The 26,990-nt window shown below is 43.6% G+C and overlaps 1 protein-coding gene across 1 annotated transcript in view; it reads left to right on the top strand.

The window, feature by feature from the left end:
- Window positions 1-26,990, top strand: part of B4GALNT3 (beta-1,4-N-acetyl-galactosaminyltransferase 3) — a 92,425-nt gene that overhangs the window by 42,823 nt on the left and 22,612 nt on the right. The window contains exons 2-3 of the mRNA XM_070409506.1: window positions 22,376-22,479; window positions 23,502-23,579. Coding sequence (XP_070265607.1) covers window positions 22,376-22,479; window positions 23,502-23,579 — 182 coding nt within the window. The remainder of the gene's footprint in view (window positions 1-22,375; window positions 22,480-23,501; window positions 23,580-26,990) is intronic.

The following is a 26,990-nucleotide window of genomic DNA, read 5'->3' as shown; positions in this document are numbered from 1 at the left end:
TAGAAGGGTTGGTGTTAGTTAACCTGTGAAAGAAATGTCTGATGATCACCATCACCCTTTGTAACTGGAAGAGATGTGAAAAAATGACCTAGCCCAAGGTCCCATAGCCAGTGGGGCCAGAATGTCTTTCCTCTTCCCCTCCAGCCTCAGGCTGGACCTACGGTGGACTTCCCATTAATATTAGTTGATGAAGAGAAAGCTTTCAGAACCTTCCCATTGTGTCTGTCACCTCTGAAGAGCCAGTACATATTTTGAAACAACTTTTTAATTTTCATTTATTTTTTAAATATATTTTTTCAAAAATATATTTTATTGATTTTTTACAGAGAGAAAGGGAGAGAGATAGAGAGTTAGAAACATCGATGAGAGAGAAACATTGATCAGCTGCCTCCTGCACATCCCCCACTGGGGATGTGCCCGCAACCCAGGTACATGCCCTTGACCGGAATCGAACCTGGGACCTTTCAGTCCGCAGGCCAATGCTCTATCCACTGTGCCAAACCGGTTTTGGCTAAATATATTTTTTAATTGATTTCAGAGAGAGGAAGGGAGAGGAGAGAGAGATAGAAACATCAACGATGAGAGAGAATCATTGACCGGCTTCCTCCTGCACTCCTCACGCTGGGGATCTAACCCACAATCCGGGCATGTGCTCTGACTGGGAATCGAACCATGATCTCCTGGTAACCATTGACCTATAATAGGTCAATGCTCAACCACTGAGCCACGCCGGCTGGGCCGATCTGCCTCTCTCTTAAACATTATACTCCACTCTCAGTCTCAAGTTCACCACTCAGCCCTGGCCTTTCCCTCTGACCTCTCCTTTACACAGGCCCCTATAGCTGAGCTTCCGCAGTTCTTTCCCAACCAGAGATTGCAAACACACTCCTTTTAGAACTGGAGACTTAAACCACAGCAAGGGAAGAAATAGACAGCCTCTTTGTCTTATCCCACAGCAGGCTTCCCACACTGCAAAATAAAATAATCATTTCTCCAAAAGGAGCCCAGAAACCAAAGTCTTTTGTTTCCATGGTGCCTAGTGAGGCTGACAGGACAGTGTGACCGAGCTGGGCAGAGTTTGGGCAGAGGCACCAGGCTCCTAAACCTTGCTAGGGAGCTCTCCACGTGGGGAAGGTGGAGACACAACACACTCAGCTGTTTTTTCTCACCCTGGCACAGAATCTCTGCCAGGTGCCAGCAGGCATTTGAGACAGACATACTCCCACGACACTGCTTGCCAACACTTCAAAGATGATGGACAACTTGTCCTGAGGACGCTGGCACCTACTGACCTTCGCTGTACCTTTGCTGCCCTCCCTCAGACCCCATTTAGGGGTGAGTAGATAGGTTTGATGAGCAAAAGGGCTGTAGCCAAGAAGTACTTTGCAAAATGCAATTGCTTAATAATAAATGAGCATCAGAAGGCAGCCTGGGGCCACTGTGCTTTAGAAACGGACTGCACTGGGAGGACAGCAGTGAGGGAAGTTTCCAGGGCCGGAGAAACTTGGGAAGCAACACCAAGTGGGGGAAGGGAGAGGTTTCCTGGGGGATTTGGGTGATACTGAAACCCGGATATGGATTAGGAGAAAAAATAGCAACTTTGCTCTCAGGGAATCTTACTCTCCCAAATGCAGATTGCATGGACCCAAATCAGGTCTCTGCTCTTGTTGGCTGAGACCTATTTTAAGAGACTCTTATAAATATACAAACACGGAAATGCCTGGGTGGGGGTGGTAAGAGGATGTGGTTCGACTCCAGGACAGGATCTGACTCAAATCACACCTCCCTTCTGGATTACATGCTGTCAGGAGGGATGCCTCCGAGGTGGTGTTTGGAAGGAGGTGCTGAGAGCAGAGCTGGTTGTGCCTAGTGAAGTTCCCTGCCAGCCTTAATGTGTGTCCCCACCAGTGCCCTAGATGGCAGGACAGAGAAGCACACTGTGGGGTGGGTGGTGGGAGCAGGGAGGAAAGGAGACCAGAAGCCTCTTCTCCACACTCCTGAGAGCCTCTGTACTCTCACCCCCTGTGCATGATATAAAACTAGAGGCCCGATGCATGAAATTCGTGCACGAGTAGGCCTTCCTTCCCCTGGCTCCCTGCATGGGCTTCCCTCCGGCCCCTGGCATCCGGGACCCAGACTTCCCTCGCAGCCCCGGCTTCATCTGGAAGGACATGCAGAAGGACGTCCAGTCTAATTAGCATATTATGCTTTTATGAGTATAGATTATCCACTTAGGAGTCAGTCCTCCTTTCCCCTGCTAGAGGGACTGAGTCTTCCCTGAAGATGAAGACCTTCTTCGACATACCTTTGTTCTCCTGCAGGACCCAGTGAATTCAGTCAGTATTTTAATGATCTGAACATTCATTCTTAAGATTCTGGACAAATATTTAGACCCTTACCCTTATTTTCCAGGTAAGATGAGTGATGGGCTCAGATTCCTTCAGCTAGTTAGCCGCATGTCATCCCCAACACATCCAACTCCAGCAGATTTTGGCAGGGTTGGAACACCCAAAGAAACGTCAGTGGGGTACTGCTGGGTGGGGCTAAAATGTGGCAGCAAAGGGCAGGCTTCCTCCTGGCAGTTTTGCACAGAAGTTTGTACTGGGGGATTCTACAAGCATTTATTTGCCCAGATGCTGAGTTGGTTGGTTACCTGTGGGCTTTGTAAGCAATGAAAATAGGGCGTCTATTGTTTCAGCTCTTTGAGAGGTTGATGTGTACTTCCTTGGGGGTGAGAAAGCACTGTGGTTGCGTAGAACTCCCCTGATCCTCAGGTTTCTTCCTGTGATCTGAGAACTGCTTTGAGGGGGGTGGTAGGCAGGGGGAGGGGCTGGTAAGGGGAGCTGAAGCTGAGAGGGAAGCAGGCCCTTTCAAGTGCAAGTCAGACTCTTGTGAGTCAGACACTTCATGCCCTGGGGTGCAATGTGAGTCATTTAATCTAATTGGTTTAATAAGTAAAGTATCTTGGTATAAAGAGGAGGGGTTTGGGTCTGAGTAGGAGGGGCACTTGCTATCTATAAACCCTACCTAGGCAGCTTTGAAAAGAAACCTGTTGCCTGCTCTCTAGGGATCATGATAATTAAATTGGGGGTAGAGATGCTTAGAGAAGGAGGGAGAATAGAGACCTGGATGTTGGGGTGGAAAATGAAGTAGAGGCCATGGGGGCATTATTTGTTCACTAAAGTGTAATTCAGTGGTTTTATTATATTCACAAGGTTGTGCAACCACCACCACTATCTAATTCCAGAACATTTTTACCATTTCCAATAGGAACCCAGTACCCATTTAGTACTCACCCCCAGCACTGGCAACCTGTAATCTACTTTCTTTCTCTATGGATTTGCCTATTCCGAACGTTGTCTGGCTTCCTTAAAACTGTGTTTTCAAGGCTCACCCACATGATATCCTGTATCAGTATTTCATTTCATTTTCTTGCTGAATAATACTTTATTTTGTTTATCCTGTCATTATTGATGGGTTTTGGATTATTTTTACTTGTTGGCTGTTATGAATATTGCTACGATGATGTTTTCATTTCTCTTGGGTAGAAGAAGTAGAATTATGGTAACTATGTTTACCTTTTTGAGGAACTGCCAGAATGTTTTACAAAGCGGTCACGCCATTTTATATTTTCACCAGCAGTGTTCTAGGGTTCCAGTTTCTTTCACCTCCTCACCAACACTTGTTATTGTCTGTCTTTTTTATTATAGTCATTCTAGTGGATGTAAAGTGATTCTGCACTTGTTTTAACATACTTTTCTACCTTCTCTTGCCAATTAAGGTGGGTCGCCATTGTCATCCCCATTTCACTTATAAATCAGCTGTCCCAGTTAAATTATAGGACATAAACATAAAACATCTAAACTGTTGAAAAGATGTCCTTGACATTATTGTTGAGGGAATAAAACAAGTTGCAGCTAATATAGTATAAGTCCATCTATAAATACTCCCATCAGATTGGCAAAAATTTAAATATTGGTGCTGATGAACTTGCCTGGAAACAAACATTTTAAAATAATGTGGTTGATTATGTAAATTGCTTTAAAAGATTTCTGGAAAATAATATGTTAATTACTGAAATTTAAAAACTATACTTTACCTTGTAATCTCACTTTGAAACTTCATCTGTAGAAAACATAGCCACCACACATGCTTGAAGCATTGTTTGGAAATGAATGTCCATCAATAGGAAAATTGTTCGCTAAATTGTGCTTTACTCATACATGGAATATTATTGTAATTATTTTAAAAAATAAATTATGTTTTGACCTATTATTATGTCAGTAATGTGAGTGATAAAAGCAAGTTCCATTGTAATATATGTAATATGAGCATACCTTTTAAAACAAACAATTAATAAGTCCTATTAGTGTGTGAGCAAATAGAAAGGGATAGAAGTCTGCTTAACTGCTAATATTAGTTATGGTGGAGAGGGGTGGAAGGAGAGGATATACTTTATACAGGGTGGGGCAAAAGTAGGTTTATTCTTGTATTATTATTTATTGTATTATTTTCCATATGAACAACTGTAAACCTACTTTTGCCCCATCATATATATCTATATATCTATATATATCTATATCTGTAGTTCACTGGCTGTGGTGAACACTTGGAATTTTTAGGAAATGGGTGGAACCATGCATAGGAAGAGTTTGTGGTCAAAGCAGAATAGTGGATAAAAACAGATGCTGGAACCAGAGACCTAGGGTTCAGGTCCTGGCTCAGCCACTTACAAGCTAAGTGGCTTTGGACAAGTTACTTAATCTCTGAATTTCAATTTTCTCACCTGTAAAATGGAGATAATAATAGTACCTACCTCAGAGGGTTCTTATGAGAATTAAATGAGGTAATATTTGTAAAATGTTTAGCTCACTGCCAGGCACATAGTAAATGCTAAATGCATTAACTCTTTTTATTATCACCTCCAATATTTATTGAGCACTTACTTCTTGCCACTCTCATATAATCTTCATAATAACCCTATAAGGTAAATCCTACTAATATCTATTAGTAGAAGGAAACCAAGGTTTAGAGATTAAGATTACATAGCTAGACTTCATGGCACTGACTCTAGAGTTCTCCCTCTTAACCATTGTGTGAAACTAGATGGATACTGTTAACAGTGACATCATTCATTCAACAGAGGCCCACCATGTGCCATGCATAAGGGACAAAATGTGTGGGGAGAAGATAGCTTTTATACACATACACATGTAATATGTCTAGTGGGTTCCAGCCGAGGAACCAAGGCAGGTGCTTGGGTGCGGTTTAGAGCAGTCAGATGGAGCAGAAACAATCCAAGTTGCTCTGTACAAGCTAAATCTCCATAGGGGCAGTAGCTTCTTCCCTTCCCAGACCCAGTAAACCACCTACTTCCCAAAATACCTACTCTAGACCTGCTTCACCAAGAAGTCTTCTCTTCCCTGGTCACCAGGACCCTCCTCTCTGAATTCCAGAATCTTATTTAGGGCTTCATTGTGCACCATGTCATGTTACCAAACCTACCCCTCATGCGTGAAACAGAGTTGTGTCGTGGAGAAGCACAGGAGGGATTCAGACCTGGGTGTGAAAATCCAGCCCGATTATTCATTAACAGCGATGGCAGGGCCACCAGCTGTGACTTCCTGACCTGGGCTGGTTCCTTAGCCTCCATTTCTTTATCATAAATGCGTCTCCATAAAATGAACTTCACAGGGGTGCAGTGAGGGTTCATTGGGCAGCAGTGGGAAGACTGTGGACTTTGGAACCAATAAAAGTAGTTTGAATTCCAGTTTGGCTACTTACGGGATCTTGAGCAAATCCTGTAAACTCGTTAAACCTCAGTTTTATAATTAGGAGAATGGGAGAGTAATACCTTACAGGGTTATTGTGCGTTGGAAATTAACGTAAAATTTCCGACCAAGAGTAAAGAGCTAGTACTATGAATGCGAAAGGAGCTGCCTGTTGCCTGACTGCATGGAACAAATGTTATTTAATTCATTCATTGGACTTAATTATTCTTTCTAGCTGAATGAGAGGAGGTAGGGAGATGAGACAGCTGAGCCTCTGAGAGGTTAAGGAATTGGTGAAGGTCACACAGATAGTGGCAGGGCTGGTATTCAGTTCCATATATTTCTTGCTTGAAACTGATTGTGTACACAGTGCTTGATCAATCACCCACCCAGAGCCAGGCAAAGCAGCTATGTATATATAGCTCAATAAATGCAGTTAATTGACTGTTCATGCAGCTTCCTCTTTAAAAAATTTTTTTAAAAGCTTCCTTCCCACTATGAGCCATTTAGTGCAACCATCAGAGCTCTAATAAACTGATCCAAAAAGCCAATTCAAAATAAATAGCAGACTGTGCAGTCTTTGTGAGAAAGCTGTACTTGTTTTTGTATGGTGGTGAACTCCAGGGAAACCTAGCTCAGTGCCTCAGCCCACTCCTGGGAATATTTGCATCTTACTACAAACCACCTACAACAGGCTCTTTGAAAGATGGAAAACATATTCCCCTAAGACCTGGGATTGCTAAACAGTTAATAGATCCCCAAGGGTTATATGTATTACTAGGATACCGACTGCTATCACAGGTCATTAAATATCAAAGTTTATGCTCAGGAAGCCAAAAAATGATCTAAGTTCTCTGTGCCTCACTGTTTTCACAAGTGCTCCTGGTAGGAGAAAGATCCAGAAACCATTTAGGTATCACATACGTAAAATGAGATTCGCACAGATCAGAAAGATTGAAATATTAAACTGTTAGCAGCACGCGGCTCAGTGGTAGTGAGTTTCCCTTTGCTTTTCATCTTTGGAGTTTTCTTATGCACTGGTTCCTTCTCCAAAGCTAGCGTGTTCTCTCTCTCTCTCCCTCTCTCTCTCTCCCTCCTTCCCTCCCTCCCTCCCTCCATACCTCCCTCCCTCCCTCTTGATAAAAATTACAGTAGTTGTGTCCAATTTGGAGAGCAGGTTTTTTAAAAATATATTTTATTGATTTTTTACAGAGAGGAAGGGAGAGGGATAGAGAGTTAGAAACATCGATGAGAGAGAAACATTGATCAGCTCCCTCCTGCACACCCCCACTGGGGATGGGCCCCAACCAAGATACATGCCCTTGTCGGGAATTGAACCTGGGACCCCTCAGTCTGCAGGCCGATGCTCTATCCACTGAGCCACACCGGTTAGGGCTGGAGAGCAGTTTTTATCAGCTCATCTCTAGCTGTCCTTGAGTTCTTCTTTGGTTCCCACCAGACCTTGTTCATTTGTTGGTTCACTAAGGTTCTTTAAGCCAAATCTAGCACACAAATTCAGGTTGTGTGACTGTTGCTTCTTAATTCAGTCTCCTTCGCAAAAAGTGGATAGAGTTGAGTTAGTTGAGTTGCTCACTTAACTTTTATTTTATTATTTTTTAAAATATATTTTTATTTATTTCAGAGAGGAAGGAAGAGGGAGAGGGAGAGAGAGATAGAAACATAAATGATGAGACAGAATCATTGGTCAGCTGCCCTCTGCATACTCCACACTGGGGATAGAGCCGGCAACCCGGGCATGTGCCCTGACCAGGAATCGAATGGTGACTTCCTGCTTCATAGGTCCACGCTCAACCACTGAGACACGCTACCCGGGCACTCACTCAACTTTTAATAGTGCTCATGATAATTCTAGGGAAGTTTACCTAGAAATTTTTCTTTGCTAGGGTAGTCATTTTCATATTCTTGGTTTTCTTTTTTTTAAAACTTTATTGAATTTTTACAGAGAAGAAGGGAGAGCGATAGAGAGCCAGAAACATCGATGAGAGAGATCGATCAGCTGCCTCCTGCACAGCCCCCAGTAGGGATGTGCCTGCAACCCATGTACATGCCCTTGACCGGAATCGAACCCGGGACCCCTGAGTCCGCAGGCCGACGCTCTATCCACTGAGCCAAACCGGTTCGGCCATATTCTTGGTTTTCTACCACCTCCGTATGTCTTCTGTGTGTGGGAATTTCAAACTGTGTTTGACCTTGCAATGATTCTGTGTTGTCTCCACTTCTGTGCATGGTTTGGGCAGCTGTCACTTCTGTCAGTTATGATGGTAGACCTGCATCAGCCTGCTGGCTCAAGGGAAAGAGAGTGCTGGAAGGAATTGTTGGGGGCGGTTGGGAGGGGACAGGGCATGGGATAGAAGGTCCTAGGATGAACTTTTATCCTCTTGAACTACTTGTGCATTTTTAGCCAACATTCCTGTCAATCCAACTATGAATGGGCTAGATAGGGTTGTATAGATCAGGCCTGGCTGGTCATTTCACCAGAGAATTTAGCAAATTTGGTGAGAGTGAGGACAGTATAAATCTGTGAAACTGATCATTTAGTGTCAAACAATGTGAATTTTTAGGTCTGGGTTTTCAGGAACGATGAACTGTTTCAGACAATCTATTGCCTTGGTCAGACCACAAAGCCTGATTTGGGGTTCAGAAAACACAATCACTGACACATGAAATAACCAGTTGACTTAATAAAAATTTCACTTTTCTATTTATTGCACTTTTCTCTGTAGACATAGAGCTGGTACTTGGATTGTATGGTATATAAAAACCATATACAAACACGTTTAATCAGCCATGATAGGAGTCAGTGTTTCACTGCATTTGTGAAGGAAAGAGTAGACTGGCAGGGATTACCCAGTGGTATTGTGACCAATGGTATCTGAGCTAAAGTAGATATTTTAACAATCACACTGCAGTCCAATGAGCAGATTCTTTTTTGTAAAGGTAGGAAACAACAGATAATACTGACTGGGCTGACTACTGGCGCTCCTACTTAGCCTCTTTCCTACTGAGTCTAAATTTCTCTCCCTGTTCTCATGTATACTTACATTTGCTCATTTATTTTATTTTATTTTTAAAATCTTTATTGTTGAAAGTATTAAATATCTTTTTTATTGATTTCAGAGAGGAAGGGAGAGATAGAAAGATCAATGCTGAGAGAAAATCATGCATCAGCTTCTTTCTGTATGCTCCACACTGGGGATTGAGCCCGAAACCCAGGCATGTGCCCTGACCTCAACACAATGACCAGTTCTAGACCCAAACTCTCAAATATCAGAGAAACTTCTTCTCTAGGCTGTCTCTTTAGACCACGGCCTTGTTTCCACAAGAGGGGCTGTGCTCAGTCCATTTTCCGAACTACAGAATGCTACTTTACCACTCCTGATTATGTCCCCCTTTTTCTCCCATTGATTCCTTCTAGCTCGCTCCCACCCCCTGCCCCAGACTGTTCATTTATTTTAAAAAATAGTTTTTAACTCAGAGAAAAGGATAGTTTTTCCTCCCATGCAGAATGTGAATAGATATATGGCAAAGGAATGTTTAATGTGCTTGTGGATATTTCCATGTATGCTGATTACATATTTAAAAAATATTTTTATTGATTTCAGAGAGGAAAGGAGCGGGAGAGAGAGATAGAAACAATGATGAGAGAGAATAATTGATTGGCTGCATCCTGCAAGCTCTCTACTGGGGATCAAGCCCACAACCAGGACATGTGCCCTGACCAAGAATCAAACCATGATCTCCTGGTTCATAGGTTGACATTCAACCACTGAGCCAAGCCAGCCAGGCTGAATATTTTCTAATAAATGTGCTTAGAGCCCGGCCGATGTGGCCCAGTGGTTGAGTGTTTACTTATGAACCAGGAGGTCATGGTTTGATTCCGGGTCAGGGCACATGCCTGGGTTTCAGGCTCAATCCCCCGTGTGGAGCATACAGAAGGCAGCTGATTCATGATTTTCTCTCAGCATTGATCTTTCTATCTCTCCCTTCCTCTCTGAAATCAATAAAAAAGATATTTAAAACATAAAAATAAATAAATGTGCTTAGAGAACAAAATTTAGTAAAAGAAAAACACTATAAAAGGTATTTTAATGCAATAGTCATTTAATGAACATCTTTCATATTTAAAGCTGTGGCTAAGGGGAGTGGCAGAGGTGTGTGTGACACAGCCTCTGCCTCAGATAAGCTCAAAAGCCTTCCTCAACCCAATGACCAGTTCTAGACCCAAACTCTCAAATACCAGAGAAACTTCTTCTCTAGGCTGTCTCTTTAGACCACGGCCTTGTTTCCACAAGAGGGGCTGTGCTCAGTCCATTTTCCGAACTTAAGAATGCTACTTTACCACTCCTGATAACCTGGGAACCACCTCCCACTTTAGCAGGTTATTTGTGGTCTGAACTGAAGCCTGAACCAGAAGAGAGGAGACCTGGGATCCAGTCCTGCTTCTGCCTCTGGCTTGCTCTGGGACCTCAGGCAGTGCCTCCAGTGTTCGAGCCTTCAGCTTTCTGATATTGTGCCATGTGGGGGCTTGCTCCCATGGTTTCTGAGCTCTCCCAGACTACAAACAGTTCTGTTTTTTTCTAACCAAGGTTAATTGAATTGATGGAGTGTTACTTTCAAATGCTCTGATAGATGATTATTTCACCTCATCTTTCCAAGACGTGTTTTGATCATTGCCTGGAACTCACTTTTCCTGAGGATATTCTAAATAATCAGCTCTCCTGCCTTCCTCATATTCTGTAAAGTCTCTTAAGTATTATAGAACTAACTCCATGTGTCGGTGTCTTTAATACTCAGCTATATCTGCATTTTATGTGACCCTGCTTTAAAAAATATATAATGACTCTCAGATATGCCTCACTTTTGTTTTAGGAATAACAGCTACTCAGAGTTAAGCTATTTTGTCATAGAAGCATCAGAAACTTGCCACAGTAAAACTGCCCCTCCCTCCACCTATTCTTCTAATGGAGCTGCAGGAACCTCACCCAGAAACAAGCCCCACCCTTTCACCACCAAAGAGACACCTGACCCAAGCTAAGGCCGCCCAGACTTTTTTCCTGGGAATTTTGATTCTGAGCAAAGACACACAGAGGTGTTTGGAGCTGAGTCATTGACTGACTGCTGAGATTTGTCACTGATCTGGTTCTTGGCCTTTCTGGGGCCTGGTTGTGAGGTTCTCTCTTTTATTCTGTGAGTTACTCTGTAGTCTTTCTCAAAATTTACCTTTTGTCTAAGTTAGGAAGGAAGAGAGGAGGGAAGGGAGGGAGGAAACAAGAGAGGAAGGAAGGCCCACGTGCTAAGTGCAACAAACTATAGTGAAGGACCTGCTTTTCTAGTTTTGGTTTTTAGTTCCCAGCCTGTCACTGACTGACCGGCAATTATTCTACACATTAGGCAGCTTGCAACACATGCCACTGACCATAGGAGTTCAAAAGGTCCCGAATGGTCTGTTCCGTTGGGTGAGATGAGTCCACTGTTCCATGTTGATGTAGCTGCAATGTTACATTGCACTAAAAGGTTCCAAATGCTTATCTCACTGAGGACAGGTAACCAACAGTTCGTGGACCACTGTCAGCACTGAGCTGAATTTCTAGGGGCCCAGGTAACTTAAACCTCTCTCTGAAGCTGGGATATGTGGAAACTTAGACTAGGACATCACTGTCCTTGGGGAAAGCCCTACGCTGGGCTCACTCAGAAGTTCTGCTTTTCCTCTGTACGAATGGGCTGGGATTGCTCCAGCCTGATCTAACCCACTCAGCACTCCTCCTCCTTCCACTCCCTGTCCCCCAGACTCCCTGCATTCTCAGTCGAATGTGGTTTGCCACCATGTCTCTGCTATGAGGATAGCAGCCTGGCCTGGCCCCCCTTGGCCTTCAGCTCCTGCTTTATCTTTGGAAGAATGGATCGAGGTTAGCAGTTTAAAGGGGAGTGCCCTACCAAAAGAAGAGGAAGCAGGGACTGGAACAGGTACTTATGCACACCCATGTTGATAGCTGCATTATTTACAGTAGCCAAAAGGTGAAAACTACCCAAGTGACCATTGATGGGTGAGTGGGTAAACCAAATGTGGTCTATCCATGCAGTGGCATATGGTTCAGCCTTAAAAAGAAGGAAATTCTGACAGACGCTACCACATGGATGAAACTTGAGGACATTATGCTGTGACATAAGCCAGACACACAAGGCCAAATATTGTACTTATCTGGAACTCACTTTTCCTGAGGATATTCTAAATAATCAGCTCTCCTGCCTTCCTCATATTCTGTAAAGTCTCTTACCTAGCAGAGTCAAATGCATAGAGACAGTGTAGAATGGTAGTTGCCAAGGCCTCGGGAGAGGAACAGGGAATTAGTATTTAATGGGTATAGTTTCAGTTTGTTCTGGAGATGGATTGTGGTGATGGTTGCACAACAATGTAAATGTACTTATGCCAATGAGCTGAACACTTATAAATGGAAAAGATGGCACAATTTTGTTTATTATGTCTTAATACATACACATATACACACATTCATCTAGAAATTAACATTTTTTAAATTGATTTGAGAGAGAGAGAGAGAGAGGAAGGTAGAGGAAGAGAGAGCAAGAGTCCTCTAAAGGAAGAGCTTCCTTAGAGGCTCCTTTGGGTTGTGACTTTGACATCTGTGCCGTTGTGAGTGCCCACAGGTGCTGAAGACAGCCTTTAGCTGGTCAGCTTTTCAGAATATTAGGGCCAGTGTCTGCCGTTCATTCAGTCTCTGGGCAGAAGACACCTAATTAGTTCTATGATGATAGATATGTCAGGCCCCTCCCAGGACCCTCCTTGTCATTCACTCATTTGTTTATTCCACATGCATGAAGTGCCTGATTTATACAATGGGAATATAAAGTCAGGCCAAATAATTTAACCCCTTTCTGAAGCTGGGATGTGTTGAAACTGCTCATTTCAGTTGATTTATACAGTGAAAATGTATTAACAAACAAGACCTAGTTCCTGCTAGCACAGTGCTAATTTTCAACTTCTTCCTAGTTTGGGGTCAGAGTTCTCCCCAGACACCCCTGTCCTACAGCCCACTTAACTCTAGTAGCCACAGATGAGCACTGTGCTATGATGCACTGAGCCTTGAGCCGAGAACCAAAGGCCTGGGCTCTAGCCTGGTCTTAACACTGGCTTCCTTGGATATTGGACAAATCTATTAACTGATCTGTGGGTCTCTGTGTCCCCATCAGCAAAATGGAAATAACTCATGGGACTGGGATAAAAGTAAGAGTGAGACTGCCCTTCCTGAGTCTAGTTCAGTTGGTTGGAACATTGTCTGATATGCCAAGGTTGCAGGTTTGATCCCTGGTCAGGGCACATACAAGAATAGGCCAATGAATGCATAAATAGTGGAACAACATAACGATTTTCTCTCTCTCTCTCTCTCTCTCTCTCTCTCTCAAAAATCAATAAAAAAAGAATGAGACCCAGATATGAAAGAGCTCTGATATAAAAACATTAGGTGGATGGATCGTGGTGGGATGGTTGACTTAGGAATGGGGGCTAACATACAACTGAGGCCTCTGCCCTTGGTGTGGTCTAACCCTTAGGTTCCATTAAAATGATATTTTGTGGGGAGGGAAAAAGCAGAGTTCCCAAATTCCATGCCTTTCCTGTCCCATTCATCACCTCTCCTTCCCAAGAACAGGTTATAACAATCTCAACTTGGCTTTGGCAAGTCACCTTTAAGAGACCTCACAAATCTAGCAGCTAGCAGCCCTTAAGACCAGACAGTGGATCTCATTTGTTTTCAAGCCTGATGCAGAAAAGAGAAAAGACTCAATAAGATGCTTAAAAGAATGCATTATTCTAAGAAGAGATATCTTGGGGCGAGAGGGTTGGGAGGCTGTGGCTTCTGGCTTCTGGTCCCAAACCTGGCCCTGTTTTGCCCTGGAAAACTTGCTTGGCTTCAGGGTCCCTAGTTCTTCCGGATTTCCTTGTTATTGTTGTTTCTCCCAACAAACAAATGGGTATGTAAGATACTTGTTAACAAATTTTTAAAAAAATGAGTCAAGAAAACTGGGTTTGAAAAATTCAGCTCTAGTGAGGTCTTGGGGCAGATACATACCCTCCTAACTGCCTGGCCTCAGTTTTCTGATCTGTGAAATGAGAGTAATATAATACCTACCTACTGATTGTTAATGCAGATTAAATGTGATAAAGAATGTGAGGTGCTTAGCATACTGCTGGCCTGGGCTAATGCACATGGTACTAACCTGTGAGTGGGTAAAGTAGTTAATGTAGGAGGAGGGCTTTGTAAAGTGGTGTTCTCTGTCCAAGACCCTTTTGGCATTTTACTGTAGTCACCCACAACTTTCATAATTAACATAATTATTATCAAATATTTCCCACTTCTCTCCTCCTGTCTCAGTAGCTGTCTAGGTGCTGCTCTTTTTTCTCTTTTTCAAAGCCACATTCCCCAAACTTTGTCCTTTTCCCCTTTTGGTCTTTTTTCCAATCTTTGTCCCCCTTCCCCCCTTCTAGTTCCTATTCTTTCTATAACGCCTTTGTCCCTGAATGTCCTCCAAGAAATATAATTATGGAAACCACACCTTTCCCTCAAGTTGGGATGGAACCACCTCCACTAGTTGGGAAGGAGAGTTCCTGGGATCTTGGGCTGGACTCCACTGCTCCTTCCTTACACTTGGAAGGCAGTAGGAGAAAGAGTATTGGCTTTTGACTAGCTGCTAGGCTATTGTCCCACTACGGCTCCAACCCCTTAGAGCTTCCATGGCAATGTCAATCTTCAGGTGAGTCCTGGTGATATTTCTGCTGAAACACTCCATTGCCATCTTAAAGAGTTAGGATTTTGCTATATCTATGTTGCGTCTCCTGAACTCTTTGGGACCCTGAAGACCAGCTCCCTTATCCCAGAAAATGTTTGCTGAGCATTTTGCCTGAGGTTCCTGTAAGTCTGAAAAATCATCGAGCAATATCACATCATTAGCATCCAGTTAGCCTGCTGTCTAATGTGCAGCTTCCTGTTACATAAAGCAGAACTGGCTTCTGTACGCCTTGCATGTGGGCGTGGGTGTGAGTGCCACAGCGCACACAGGAGTCCACAGACACATTAGTCCTTTCATTTAACATGATGTCTGCCCTAACTGCACCTAGGGATGGATGGAGCTGAACTTCTCTGTTGGTACCTCTCTATCACAGCAGCTGGCAGAGTACTAAGTATACAATGGTGGTAAATAAATGCCTGGTGGTTGATTCATTTATTTAATCTTCCCCAAACTGTTGATTGCTTACTTTTGATTCCAGGAAGGGAAAAGATCGGCCCACATCTTTCTCCATGTTCTGAAGCTTGTCTGTGTCCCAGTCTGGAAAGAATAGAAATGACAAGCCTACTGGTTCCAAAAGATCCTAAAAACACCAGAGTGGTCCTTGCCTAGGTCAACCAGAGATTAAAGCACCTTTTTAGTGGGCTTGGCCCTGTTTTAGAAATCCTGGACCCTGTTACCTCTAGGTTTTTCTGAAACCATCCCATTTCTTTAAGGGTCTTCAGTCAAAATTGCCCTTGGAAAGAACATGTTTGTGGCTGTACTTGTTCTGTTACTTACTAGTAGATGGGGCCTTAGATGTTGTGGGATTTTATTTGTTTGTTTTTTGTAACAGATGGCGGTGATGATGACATATCCTGGAGGTGCCTCAGAGCCTGGCCAAGCCTTCTGGGGTCTCTACTGATCATATCTATGACTTAGGGCAGTGATGGCGAACCTATGACACGCGTGTCAGAGGTGACACGCGAACTCATTTTTTTGGTTGATTTTTCTTTGTTAAATGGCATTTAAATATATAAAATAAATATCAGAAATATAAATCTTTGTCTTACTATGGTTGCAAATATCAAAAAATTTCTATATGTGACACGGCACCAGAGTTAAGTTAGGGTTTTTCAAAATGCTGACACACTGAGCTCAAAAGGTTCGCCATCACTGACTTAGGGAATGGAAAGTTCCTAGCTGGGTTGTGTACAGACCCTATTTCCCAGAGCAGCTGCAGCAGACTAGAAAGGGCATTTGCCTTCTATCCCCTCTCCTTATCTACCCCCTTAAAGTTTTATACATGAATCTCGAAGTTTGGGTGAGCAGGAAACACTTCCAGTAGGGCCAAAACATGAGCATATACCTGGCATAGCCCTTTGGGCCCCCTTTAGGCAGCATCCATCAGGGCAAGAGGTACAGTCCCTGGCGTCTTGCTGACAAGCCTCGACCTGCCCTGCCGGCAGCCACAACCATTACAGCAGCTCAGGTGCTGGCTTGGCTGGGAGATGGGGAGCAGCAGCAGCTTGGGGGAGGGAGAGGCTGTGGGGAAGAGGTTCACCAGGGGCCTATTCATCTCTCTCTACTCATACAAAGAGGAGTTAGGGAGACTCAGAATTCCATCTCTCTCCTGCTCCTCACTCCTCCTCCCCCCAACACCTGTGCTATGAGGGAGAATGAGATGGAGCTGACCAAACCATTTAGAATCCTCTGAGCCAACCCCTGCCCACAGACACACAGCTGGATCGTTTACCTCAGGTTGAGAAGGAAGAGGTGCAGAAACCAGGAAGAGGGGAGCAGGCCTATGCTCAGATGTTTCATGTCCAGTTTTCTAGCTGTTTTGGCACAGTTAGGTCTCCATACTCCCTTTAGTTTTTCTTTGGCTTTTCAGAGTGTTTGTTAACGGCCAAATTGGAGTGTGCGTATGGCAGATATGGGTGGGTGAGTGGGAGGTAATTGCAAAGGGTTGAGAAGGTGCTAGACTGGTGACTAAATGAGTACCTGACACAGATAGTAGTGGCAATGATGGTAGAGGTGGACAAAAGTCCTCAAGTATATTCAATAGAAGGTAAGGGAATTAAGGTCACAGGCTTTTGTCCTGAGTCCACATGTACTGGCCTCTCTCACTTAGTACCTTCGTGACTTTCAGCAAGATTTTAACCTCTAAGCCTTGTTTTCATGAAGGGTTGTTGTATTACATAAAATAATCTATCTTTCATTTAATATGAATATAAGTGTACATATGCCTAACACATAAATGTTAACTGTTAAGGGTACATCAGTAATAATTTCTCTTGCATCAGGTTCCCTGAGGTGTTAGGGGCTGGAAAGGAAAGGTGAAGCCAACAGACATTGGAGCTTTGGTTTTGCCTTAGAGACTCCCTCCCAGTCCCTGGCTTCCTCCCTGGCTGTCTGTGCCACCTCAGGTTTCTGGTGGGGTCCAGGCCCTGGTATTTTCTTGCCATAGCATCTTTGTTCTGCTGAGGATGTGTAACTAGCTCTTGCAGTCCCTCCTGTTTTTGTCCTAGGTCTCAGTGTTGGTTCCTGGCATTTGTGGAACTGTGGTCTGGGTGTCATAACCTCCTGTTTCCTGGTCCACCTCCTGTTCTCTTGGGGGACAAGGGCTCCAACTCTGCTCAGCTTCTCCGGATTTCATCACCTTTTCTCTGTACAGATGCTGGGCTTCTTAGCACATTGTCTACATTCACCTGGGTCTTTGTGTCCTTTACACCTGTTGGGCCAGCTCTATGAAGCTCCTCCTTCAACCCCATGTTCCCATGTTCCCATGGCCTCTTTGCAAGAGGGGAAGGAGCCCTGCCCCACGGCTGGAGATAGAGCTCCAGAAATACAATTGCCATGGCCTCTGCCTCCTGGATGTTACCTCCCCACACACCTTCTGGATGTTACCACCACCGCCTGTAGTGCTTCCACTTCTCTTTCAGGCGTTACTCTTTACACCCCTTCCTAGGTTCCTGTGTTAGTAAATGGCAACTCCAGCCTTTCAACTGCCAAAGTCAGAAATCTTTGAATCATTCTCAGTTCCTCTCCCCATATCCAATGCATCAGCAAGTCCGTCAGCTATACTTTCAAAATCCAAAATCTGCCTGAGCAGCAAGGGGCTTCCTTTCTTCCTGGTACGAATGTCCTGCTTGACCACATGACATATCAACCAGAGAATCAAACCAGAAGTCAAGAGAAATGAATGCAAGTTTCAGGTCTTCAACACTGGGACTAAGAATAAAATGATAACTTGCAGTGTGTTAAGTGTTTTTTATGTTCCAGGCACCAAGTCCTTTACTTGGGTTATCTTACTCTGTGACCTGGGACTGATGGCTTCACCTCTCTGTTTCTTTATCTCTAACATGAAGATGACAGTGTGAAGCTGTAGTGAAATAATGTATGTGAGAGTGTTTGGAAAAAAGTACTAAGAGATATATGTAGACCCAAAATGATCGTCTTCAGGCCTTTGAAGAGTCCATATTACACAGAGGAGGAATGATGGCAAAGCTCCGGCTGATGGTGAATTTGATAGCCCAGTTTTGTGAAGGCAGAATGTGAGGCCCATGGTGCTGTGTTATCTGTCACCTGAGCTTGGGGTGTCTGTCTTCTGGCACAAATGTGACACCTGTTGTAGGAGAAATAGGCCTTGGCAGCTGGCACTCTGGGAGGAGAGGTCTGGCCAGGAGCAGGAGGAGTTCACTTACTAGAAGGCAAGTGACAAGCGTCAATAGTTAAATCAGCACATTCTTTAGCTCCATGTTCTCCTAGGGGACTAAGCAATGCCTGGGTATCCACTAGCTGGGTTAAGACAGAGGAAAAGGCAGGGGAAAAGGACCTACCAAATGCCCAGCCCAGTGCCTCACACTTAATAGGCACTTAGTGAATATTAAGTGTGTGTGGGGGGGATGGCTAGGGGGACAGAGGGATGTGGGATGGGAGAACAGAAAGCAGTACCCATGAAACACAGGAAGTGTTGTCTTGCTCTACCACTGAGTCACTGCTGGCCCACAGTCCACTTACTTCTCTGGTCAATAAGCACAGAGAGAAGAGAGTGAGAGAGCTACTGGCCATTTGCAGTTTATAGAATTTTTTTTTTTTTTAGATCTTTTTACTGATTTTTAGAGAGAGAATAAGGGAGAGGGAGAAAAAAATTGATGTGAGAGTGAAACATCAATCGGCTGCCTCCTGTACACAATCCAACCAGGGATCAAGCCCACAACCCGGGTATCTGCCCTAACCAGAATCAAACCGGCAACCTTTTAGTGTACAGGACGATGCCCAAACAACTGAGCCACACTGGCCAGAACTGAAGTTTATAGAATTTCAAATGGGCTAGAACTCACATCTCCTGACTCCCAAGTCCAAAACCCCAAAGTCAGAAATTGTCAGGGGAAAGGAATGCTTACTGAGTACTTACTGAGTACACTAGGTCTGACATGCATAATTCAGTCCTCACTGGTGCTATGAGGCAGGTGTTTTTATCCCACCATCCAGATGAAGAAACTAAGGTCAAAGTGGTTAAATTACTTGTTCAAGTAGTCACTGTTTCTAAGTGGTGGGTGTACAATTTGACCTTTCTGACTCCAAAGCCTTGCTTGTCTTTCTCCTATATTGTGACGTTTGCAAAGGGAATTTCCTACTCCTTCAATTGCTGAAGGCTGGCCTGTGGACTTAGCACGTATTTCAAAGCCATTCAGACTCACCCGTGACCCAGGGGCAGGGCATGGTTAGGATCACTTCCACTCCCCACAGTGGGTTTTCCTTGTTCACTGAGAGAGCCACTGCGTACCTTCTTTTAAAGCAGCGGTTCTCAATCTGTGGGTCGCGACCCCTTTGGGGGTCAAATGACCCTTTCACAGGGGTCGCCTAAGACCATCGGAAAACACATATATAATTACATATTGTTTTTGTGATTAATCACTATGCTTTAATTATGTTCAATTTGTAACAATGAAAATACATCCTGCATATCAGATATTTACATTACGATTCATAACAGTAGCAAAATTACAGTTATGAAGTAGCAACAAAAATAATGTTATGGTTGGGGGTCACCACAACATGAGGAACTGTATTAAAGGGTCGCGGCATTAGGAAGGTTGAGAACCACTGTTTTAAAAAGAAATAGAGCTGGACAGTAGTTAAAGGTCATAAAGAGAGATTTTTGTTCAGTACTATCACAATATGGGAGAGGGACTTCGGTGTAGAACTGAGCTCAATTCTGAATATGGCGAAGACAACTGGGGATTAATAGTCAAGGAACAGAGTGAGTGTGTCAGTGCATGAAAAATTACTAAAAAGAGACATTAAGGGTATGGGGATTCTTGCTAAAAAGATTTAACAGGATTCTTCCTAAAAACGGCTAGGCAGGCCAATACAGGGCCCAAAGGTGAGGCCTAGTCTACAAGAGGGCTCAGAAGAGCCTGTCTAAGATATGGTCAAGGAGAGAGTCTTTGTCAATGTCCAGTGAATGCCAGGAGAAGACATGCTGAAGACCAAGTGGTAGTTCATTGACCTTAGGATAAGTTGTCTCACTTTTGGTGTGACTTTTGAGAGTCAAAAGAATTTGATTGGAATTTAAAACTAATTATGAGAAAGAATGCATCTGAGACCTATAACTCCCACTGATAGGACAAAAAGCATTTTTGTTTTTATTTCCTCACAACTTTATCTGAAGTAGATGGTTTTTAGTCATAAGTGCAAAGTCAAGGAAGAGATGAGCCAGTCATTCAGAGACAGAAGCAAGCAGGGCCTGCCCTCTCCCTCCCACAGGGTGACTTATTTTTCACCGAGTCACCTGAGCCTCCAGCCACTAGCCAGCAGCTCCCTGGTCTTGTGAAAGGATGGGCTTTTACATGAGATGTGGCTGAGTTGGGATGAGCAGATGGACAAACAGCTTTCCCCTGAGCTCATACAGAAATGCAGGGTGTAAATCTAGGCGCATTTGTTATCTTTCTGCCTCACTCCCAGATCCTTAACTCACTTCAGTGGCCCCAGAATCCTGCTTCCCCAGAACATCCCCTACATGAACTAATCTGACCTGCTGTTTCTGACTGCCAGCTGGCTAGCCATGGAAACAGGAGAGACCTTGGTAACAGACAGAGGGATAAATCTGCACAAGTTCCTAGAAACATAACATGCGCAGAGGTTTGATGTCTGTGTAGAAACCCAAAGGCGCAGATCCTCAGCTGAGGCCTCTGTCCCCAGAACTCCTCAAAGTCTGTGCCAAAAAGTCCCACAGGAGCAAATGTAGGTGGAATGAGAAAACTCTGGCTTATGAGACAGAGAGGCTCTCTGTTCTCATTCTGGCTTTGAAACAACTAACTCTGTGACTTTAAACTCTGAGCTTCTCTTTCCCCATCTGTAAAATGGGAGTAATCAGACCTGGTCCACTTCATAGATTCTCATAAGGCTCGAGTGCCTATGATGTACTTAGTAAACACTAAAGGGCCACACAAAATGTAAGAAAAGCACCCACACACCCTCATAATCTATCTCCTCCTAGAGTCAGCTACATAAACACTCATGCAAAACACTGATGTCCAGCTTTTGTGGGCCCATATTTCTGGGTTGTGCTCTTTCCTCTGTCTGGTTGACTGTCTCTCTCCTGGTGCCGCAAAGGGGTTCCTGGGACACTTCTGCTTTTAGCCTGCTATTGGCTCCCAGGGACCAGAGATGTCGGTCTAACTCCTGTATCCAGTATCCACTGCAGTATCATGGTAGTGTCTTGATGGAACTGTTGGAGGGAAAGCAGAAGCTCATTGAAAATCCATCTGAACACTTGGGTTCTAGTCTTAGCCTTGTCACTATATATTAAGTGAGCCCAGATAAGCCATTTGACCAGCCAGGGTCCCATTTTCCTCACCTGGAGATGACTACATGATCCTGAAAGCCCCTCCAGCCCTTGATAGTGTATGATTCTGATTATGGCTAACAGTGACTTGGTTCCAAATATTCAAAGTCTAACATCCATGCCCAAGCCATCTCCTTGACACGCAGTAAGCTCTGACCCCCCGTTTATAGCAATGTGACCACTGAATCTTGATTTCTCCCCACCCTCACCCTTAGTGCAGCTCCTTGCCTCTTTGCTTGGTTGTGAATGCAAGCGGTTTCCTGTACCCTCTCACTTTCATCGTAGTTTGGCTTTTAGCCTTCCCAGATGTGTGTAAGCCAGCCAGTTGTAGAGCTGTCAGGGTACAGGCATCAGTAGTCACACAGCCCCCAGATCCATCCAAGAATATCTAGGCCTCGAATCTTATAAATGCGTTTGACACACACCAAGTCCCAGGCCCACCCTTTCCTGCCTCCCCCAGATCTGGATGGAATGCTGTGCAGTTGTGGGGTGGGGCTCCCCAACTAGATACCATACTGTTTCCCTGGGCTTGAAGGAAAAAGACTGAGCTGGAAAGGGAACTCATGCAGGGAAAAGCTTAGTTTCACTGCCTTTCACAACCATTTCTCCACAGCAGCCTTGGGAGAAATCTGCCTCCAGTGGAGGGGAAGAATCAGCCTGTACTGGGTTACCAGTGGGAGGACAATGCTCCATTTCCACCTGATTTGTGGAAGATAGCAAATCCAAATGGGCTACCAGCTCATTTCCTCTCTCTCTGCCCAACTGACCTTGGCCAACATTGTAATTTTCTCCCAACACCACCATTCACACTTCATACCCACCATATGAGGGGTGAGGAGCAGCAGAAGGAAAGATGATTACCTGTAGTATTCCCCACCAAATCTTACAGATTTATGAGGTCTTCAAGTGATGTTGACCTTGTTCCTCTTTTCTTCTTTCCCTTCTACAGGGTATGGCAGCTGGAGAGAACTGGCCAAGGCTCTAGCCAGCAGGAACATTCCAGCTGTGGATCCAAATCTTCAGTTCTACCATCCCCAGAAGCGAGGCCTCCAGGTATGTGGCAGGGCCAGCCCATTTTCCCTGCCAGTGGATTAACATGGGACCTCTGCTGCCCTTGCCCTTGTAGCCTTAAGGAAACCGGCTTTTCTGTGGTAAGAGAGGCAGAGAAGAAAGAGTCCCGGGGATGGCAGCCTGACCTCAGAGGATTTCCTAGCTGGGTGGGTAGAGATGTGCGTCCTGTCCCCCTCAAAGCCTTCATCACATAGTTCAAGGTGCCCACGTCTGACCCTCCAGGTATGTGGCTGCCATCTCCAGCAGCAACGAGGGCTTGAGGCGGGACCAGCATGTCCTGCCTTTTGCCAGCCTGAAGACTGGGCTGGTACTTTAGTTACAATTCCAGATCCTTACTTCTAAGAGTCAGAGGTGATGCGATAGACAGACACCCCCTCCCCTGCAAATAGCTGGGGGACAGATTTGTAATGAAGCATTTTTCCTGTAGTGTTTCTTGGACCAACAGTTCCTAGTGAGGAAAGAGCAGCATTGGGTTTGGGGGTGAATGGGGAGAGAGATTAAGGGAAATTGCAATTCAATTGAGCCTAGAGCCCAGAGGTTGAGTCTAGAACAGATATGGATCCTGAAGACTGGGCCAGAACCAAACTGAACCTGTGGACTTGCACAGTAGGGAACAGTTGGTATGTCCCCAAGGGGCTCCCACTTGTTAGGACAAATGAGTGAGAAATCCGGACAGAGTCCTGGGGGATACACAGGAAGGGAGGCAAGGTCTTGCCCTCTGGAGAGCCTGATCTAATTAGAAAAAGTTTCTTTCCATATGGGAAGACTGAAAAAATGCAGGAAAGTAAAAGAACCTCGGGAGATACATTGATCAAACTGTGAGGAGGTATATTCCTGAGGGATATAGTGAGAATGATAAATGGAGTGTCCCTTAAGTGGATAAGCTTCCTGGGGCCAGGGCTGTGTCTCCTGACCTCTCCTTCCCCAGGGGCACTTTCAAGGGGCCCCAAATCCTATTCTTACCCTAATATTCCCACCAAGTTCATTCTTCACTCTTCTGCCAGGACCAAGACTTTGAGCGAGGTGGGAGCAGTAACAGCAGCTACCTGCAGTGGAATAAAGCTGTCCCCTGGCTCTCAGAGGTAAGGGCTGTCCCTGTTCTTTGAGAGGGTTATAGCTTTTACAGATAATTCCGGAAACCACAGAAAAATTTTTTTCCAGTGGTTATTGTTAAAAATTTTTACCTAGACATCCACACCCACACCCACACCCACACCCACACCCACACCCACACCCACACGCACACCCACACCCACACCTGAGGAAAAGAAATTTTTTTTTAACCTAATTTTTGGGAAAAAAAGATTCCAGGCTTATTCGATTTTCTTGCTTTAGAGAAGAACTAACATTTGCTATGAGCCTACTATGTGCCAGGCTTTGGGTATCATTTCATTTCAGCTTTAATACCCTGTAAAATAGTATCACTATCCTCATTTTATAGGCAAGAAAAACAAGGCTCAGGGAAGCCACGATTTCCATGTCCCGCCAATTCCCCATATTAAAGATAGGCTTTCCAAACTGTCTTTCTTGAACCATTAAGCCCCATAAGATATTCCAGGAAGAAAGGAGTTCATTGTTAAATAAGGTTTAAAAGCTATATATTGCATCCACTTCTTGGAAATACACATTAGTACATGAAAGTTTCTGAGAAGTTCTGTAATAATCTGTTTAACTTGGTTTAGCTCAGCATGTACCAAACTCATTTGCCTCCTGAATTGCTTTTTCCCACGGAACAGCTATTAATAATCTATGAAGCCAGTTTTTTAAGGAACATACACTATGAAAACAGTGTTTTAAGGAATATATGTTATTTCAGGAAATTTTTACAGGTAGCAGTTAAGCGTGTGAATAAAAAAAGTTGTTATAACCATCGTGATACCTTTTATTTATATAGGATTTGAGATTTTTTCCTTTGATCAAGAAACTGGAGCTCAGAGAGGTTAATTAACATGCTTAAGATTACCTTGAGTAAACACTTATGCCAAGACTCCATAGTACCATGGTGCTTTGGGGTGAATATTGTAAATTTGGGTTTCATATTTTACAACTTGTCCACGTAGATTACTTTTCTGGGCTGGGTGGTACTGGCTAGCCCATTGTCTTTATCCATACTCAATACAAATTGATCTCTTCAGCCTGGGTGATTTTATTTCCAATCTACCCATTTGCTGTGGGGCAGGAGTGAAGGAGGCAGTATCATGCTAAATGTGACATTAGGAGTAGGTTATTCATCCCTCGAAACTGCCTGTTTAAAGCCCCGAGAGAGGATGGATTACAACACTGGTACACTGACATCATCAGGTAATTATGCCCCACCCCAACTAGAGATAGTATTTTGAAAAGAAGGTGCCTTAGAGACTATTGGTCCAGTGATCCAGCCTTGTCTCCTTTGAACACAGTTTGGATCTTTTTTTTTTTTTTTAATATATATATTTTTTTATTTCAGAGAGGCAGGAAGAGGGAGAGAGAGAGATAGAAACATAAATGATGAGAGAGAATCATTGAGCCCGAAACCCGGGCATGTGCCTTGACTGGGAATCAAACCATGACCTCCTGGTTCATAGGTCAATGCTCAGCCACTGAGCCACTGTGGCCAGGCTGGATTTTTAAAGATATTTTATTCTTTTTTCAGATGTTTATTGACTACTGTATTTCTTCTCTTTGGATTGCATATTTGTATCTCTTGCCCATTTTTAATTGGGTTATCTGTCCATAAATTAGCTATATAAATAATAAGTTACATAAAGTATTTATAAATTAGTTTACCAATTAGTGATATAAACTATTTGTTACATGCTATAAATGTTTTGGCAGTTTATTTATTGTGACCAGATATTCTTCTTTTCTTTTTGGATCATTATTCTTCTTTTCTTAAAAACAATTTTATGCCCTGACCGGTTTGGCTCAGGATAGAGCGTAGGCCTGTGGACTCAAGGGTCCCAGGTTCGATTCCGGTCAAGGCCATGTGCCTTGGTTGCGGGCACATCCCCAGTAGGGAGTGTGCAGGAGGCAGCTGTCGATGTTTCTCTCTCATCGATGTTTCTAACCCTCTATCCCTCTCCCTTCCTCTCTGTAAGAAATCAATAAAATATTTTAAAAAAAAATTTTTATTTATAATGTCAGATATTTTGTTTGTAATCTATTCTTTTTCTTTATTTTAGAGAGGAAGGGAGAGGGATAGAGAGATAGACACATCAATGAGCGAGAAACATCGATCAGTTATCTTCTGCACACCCCCTACTGGGGATTGAACCACAACCCAGGCATGATGGAACCCTTCTTGGTTCATGGGTTGATGATCAACCATTGAGCCACATGGGCCAGGCTGGATAATTTTTCTTGATGAACTAATTATTTTGAAAAATTATAATTACTCACCAGCTGGTGTGGCTCAGTGGTTGAGGGTTGACCTGTGAACCAGGAGGTTGCTGGTCTAATTCTCGGTCAGGGGACATACCAGAGTTTCGGGCTCAGATCCCCAGGGCAGGTGTACAAGAGTCAGCCAATCAATGATTCTCTTATTGATGTTCCTGTCTTTCTCTCCCTCTCCCTTCCTCTCTGAAATTAATACAAATATATCTTTTTAAAAAGAAAGATTATAACTACATAACATTCTGCATTTATTAATCATTAATGTTTCCACTTTTTTTGCCCATCAAGAATAGAGATATACAGGGTGTCCCCCAAAAATGTATACACGCTTAAACAACTAATAGCTTAATTTTAAAAATGAAATGTATTTTAATAAACACTGCCTTTATAATTATTCAAAGTGTGTATACATTTTTTGGGGACATCCTACATATAAAATGGCAATAGTGAACAATAGTAAATAGTGATTAATATAAAATTAACTTTTTAAAGAATAGTTGATCTTTTAGTAAGAATATATGGCCTTTTAGTTGTAAATACCTGATTTCCTTTTTTTTTTTTTTAATACTCATCCAAGGGTATGTTTTTACTGACTTTAGAGAGAGAGAAGTTAGTGAGAGAGAAATAGTGGTTGATTGCCTCCTGTATGCACCTCAACGGGGGATTGAATCCACAACCTAGGTATGTGCTCTGACCAGGAATCAAACCTACAACCTTTTGATGTACAGGACAGTGCTCCAACCAGCTGAGCCACCTGGCTGTGGCTGACTTTGTGTGTTTTTTTTTTAATAATATGGAAAGTAGCTTACAAAATCCCCATTACAGTCTTCAGGGATCTTCAGGGAGTCACTGATCCAATCTTCTTATTTTACTAACAAGGAAAATAAGGGCCTGAAAGGTTAAATAACTAACATATGAAGGCACGTATATTCCAGCTCTCTTCCAGCCCATCAAAGGGACCTCTTCTTTTCTTCCCATCCCCTTACCTGTCTCCTGTTTTGACATATAGTTTCAGCAAGGAGTGATATGTCATTTATTGAACAAGTACTAGCTGCCAGGAGCTGTTAGGTAATGAGAGGAGTTAACTCACTTACTCAGCCACTCAGGGTGGCATAGCTAGT

The sequence above is a fragment of the Myotis yumanensis genome, unplaced genomic scaffold (genome assembly GCF_028538775.1).
Source record: "Myotis yumanensis isolate MYYU_CA2020_CCGP unplaced genomic scaffold, mMyoYum1.0.hap1 SCAF_3, whole genome shotgun sequence".
Taxonomy (NCBI): domain Eukaryota; kingdom Metazoa; phylum Chordata; class Mammalia; order Chiroptera; family Vespertilionidae; genus Myotis; species Myotis yumanensis.
Note: the sequence above shows the minus strand (reverse complement) of the source record. Positions and strands in the feature narration are given on the sequence as shown.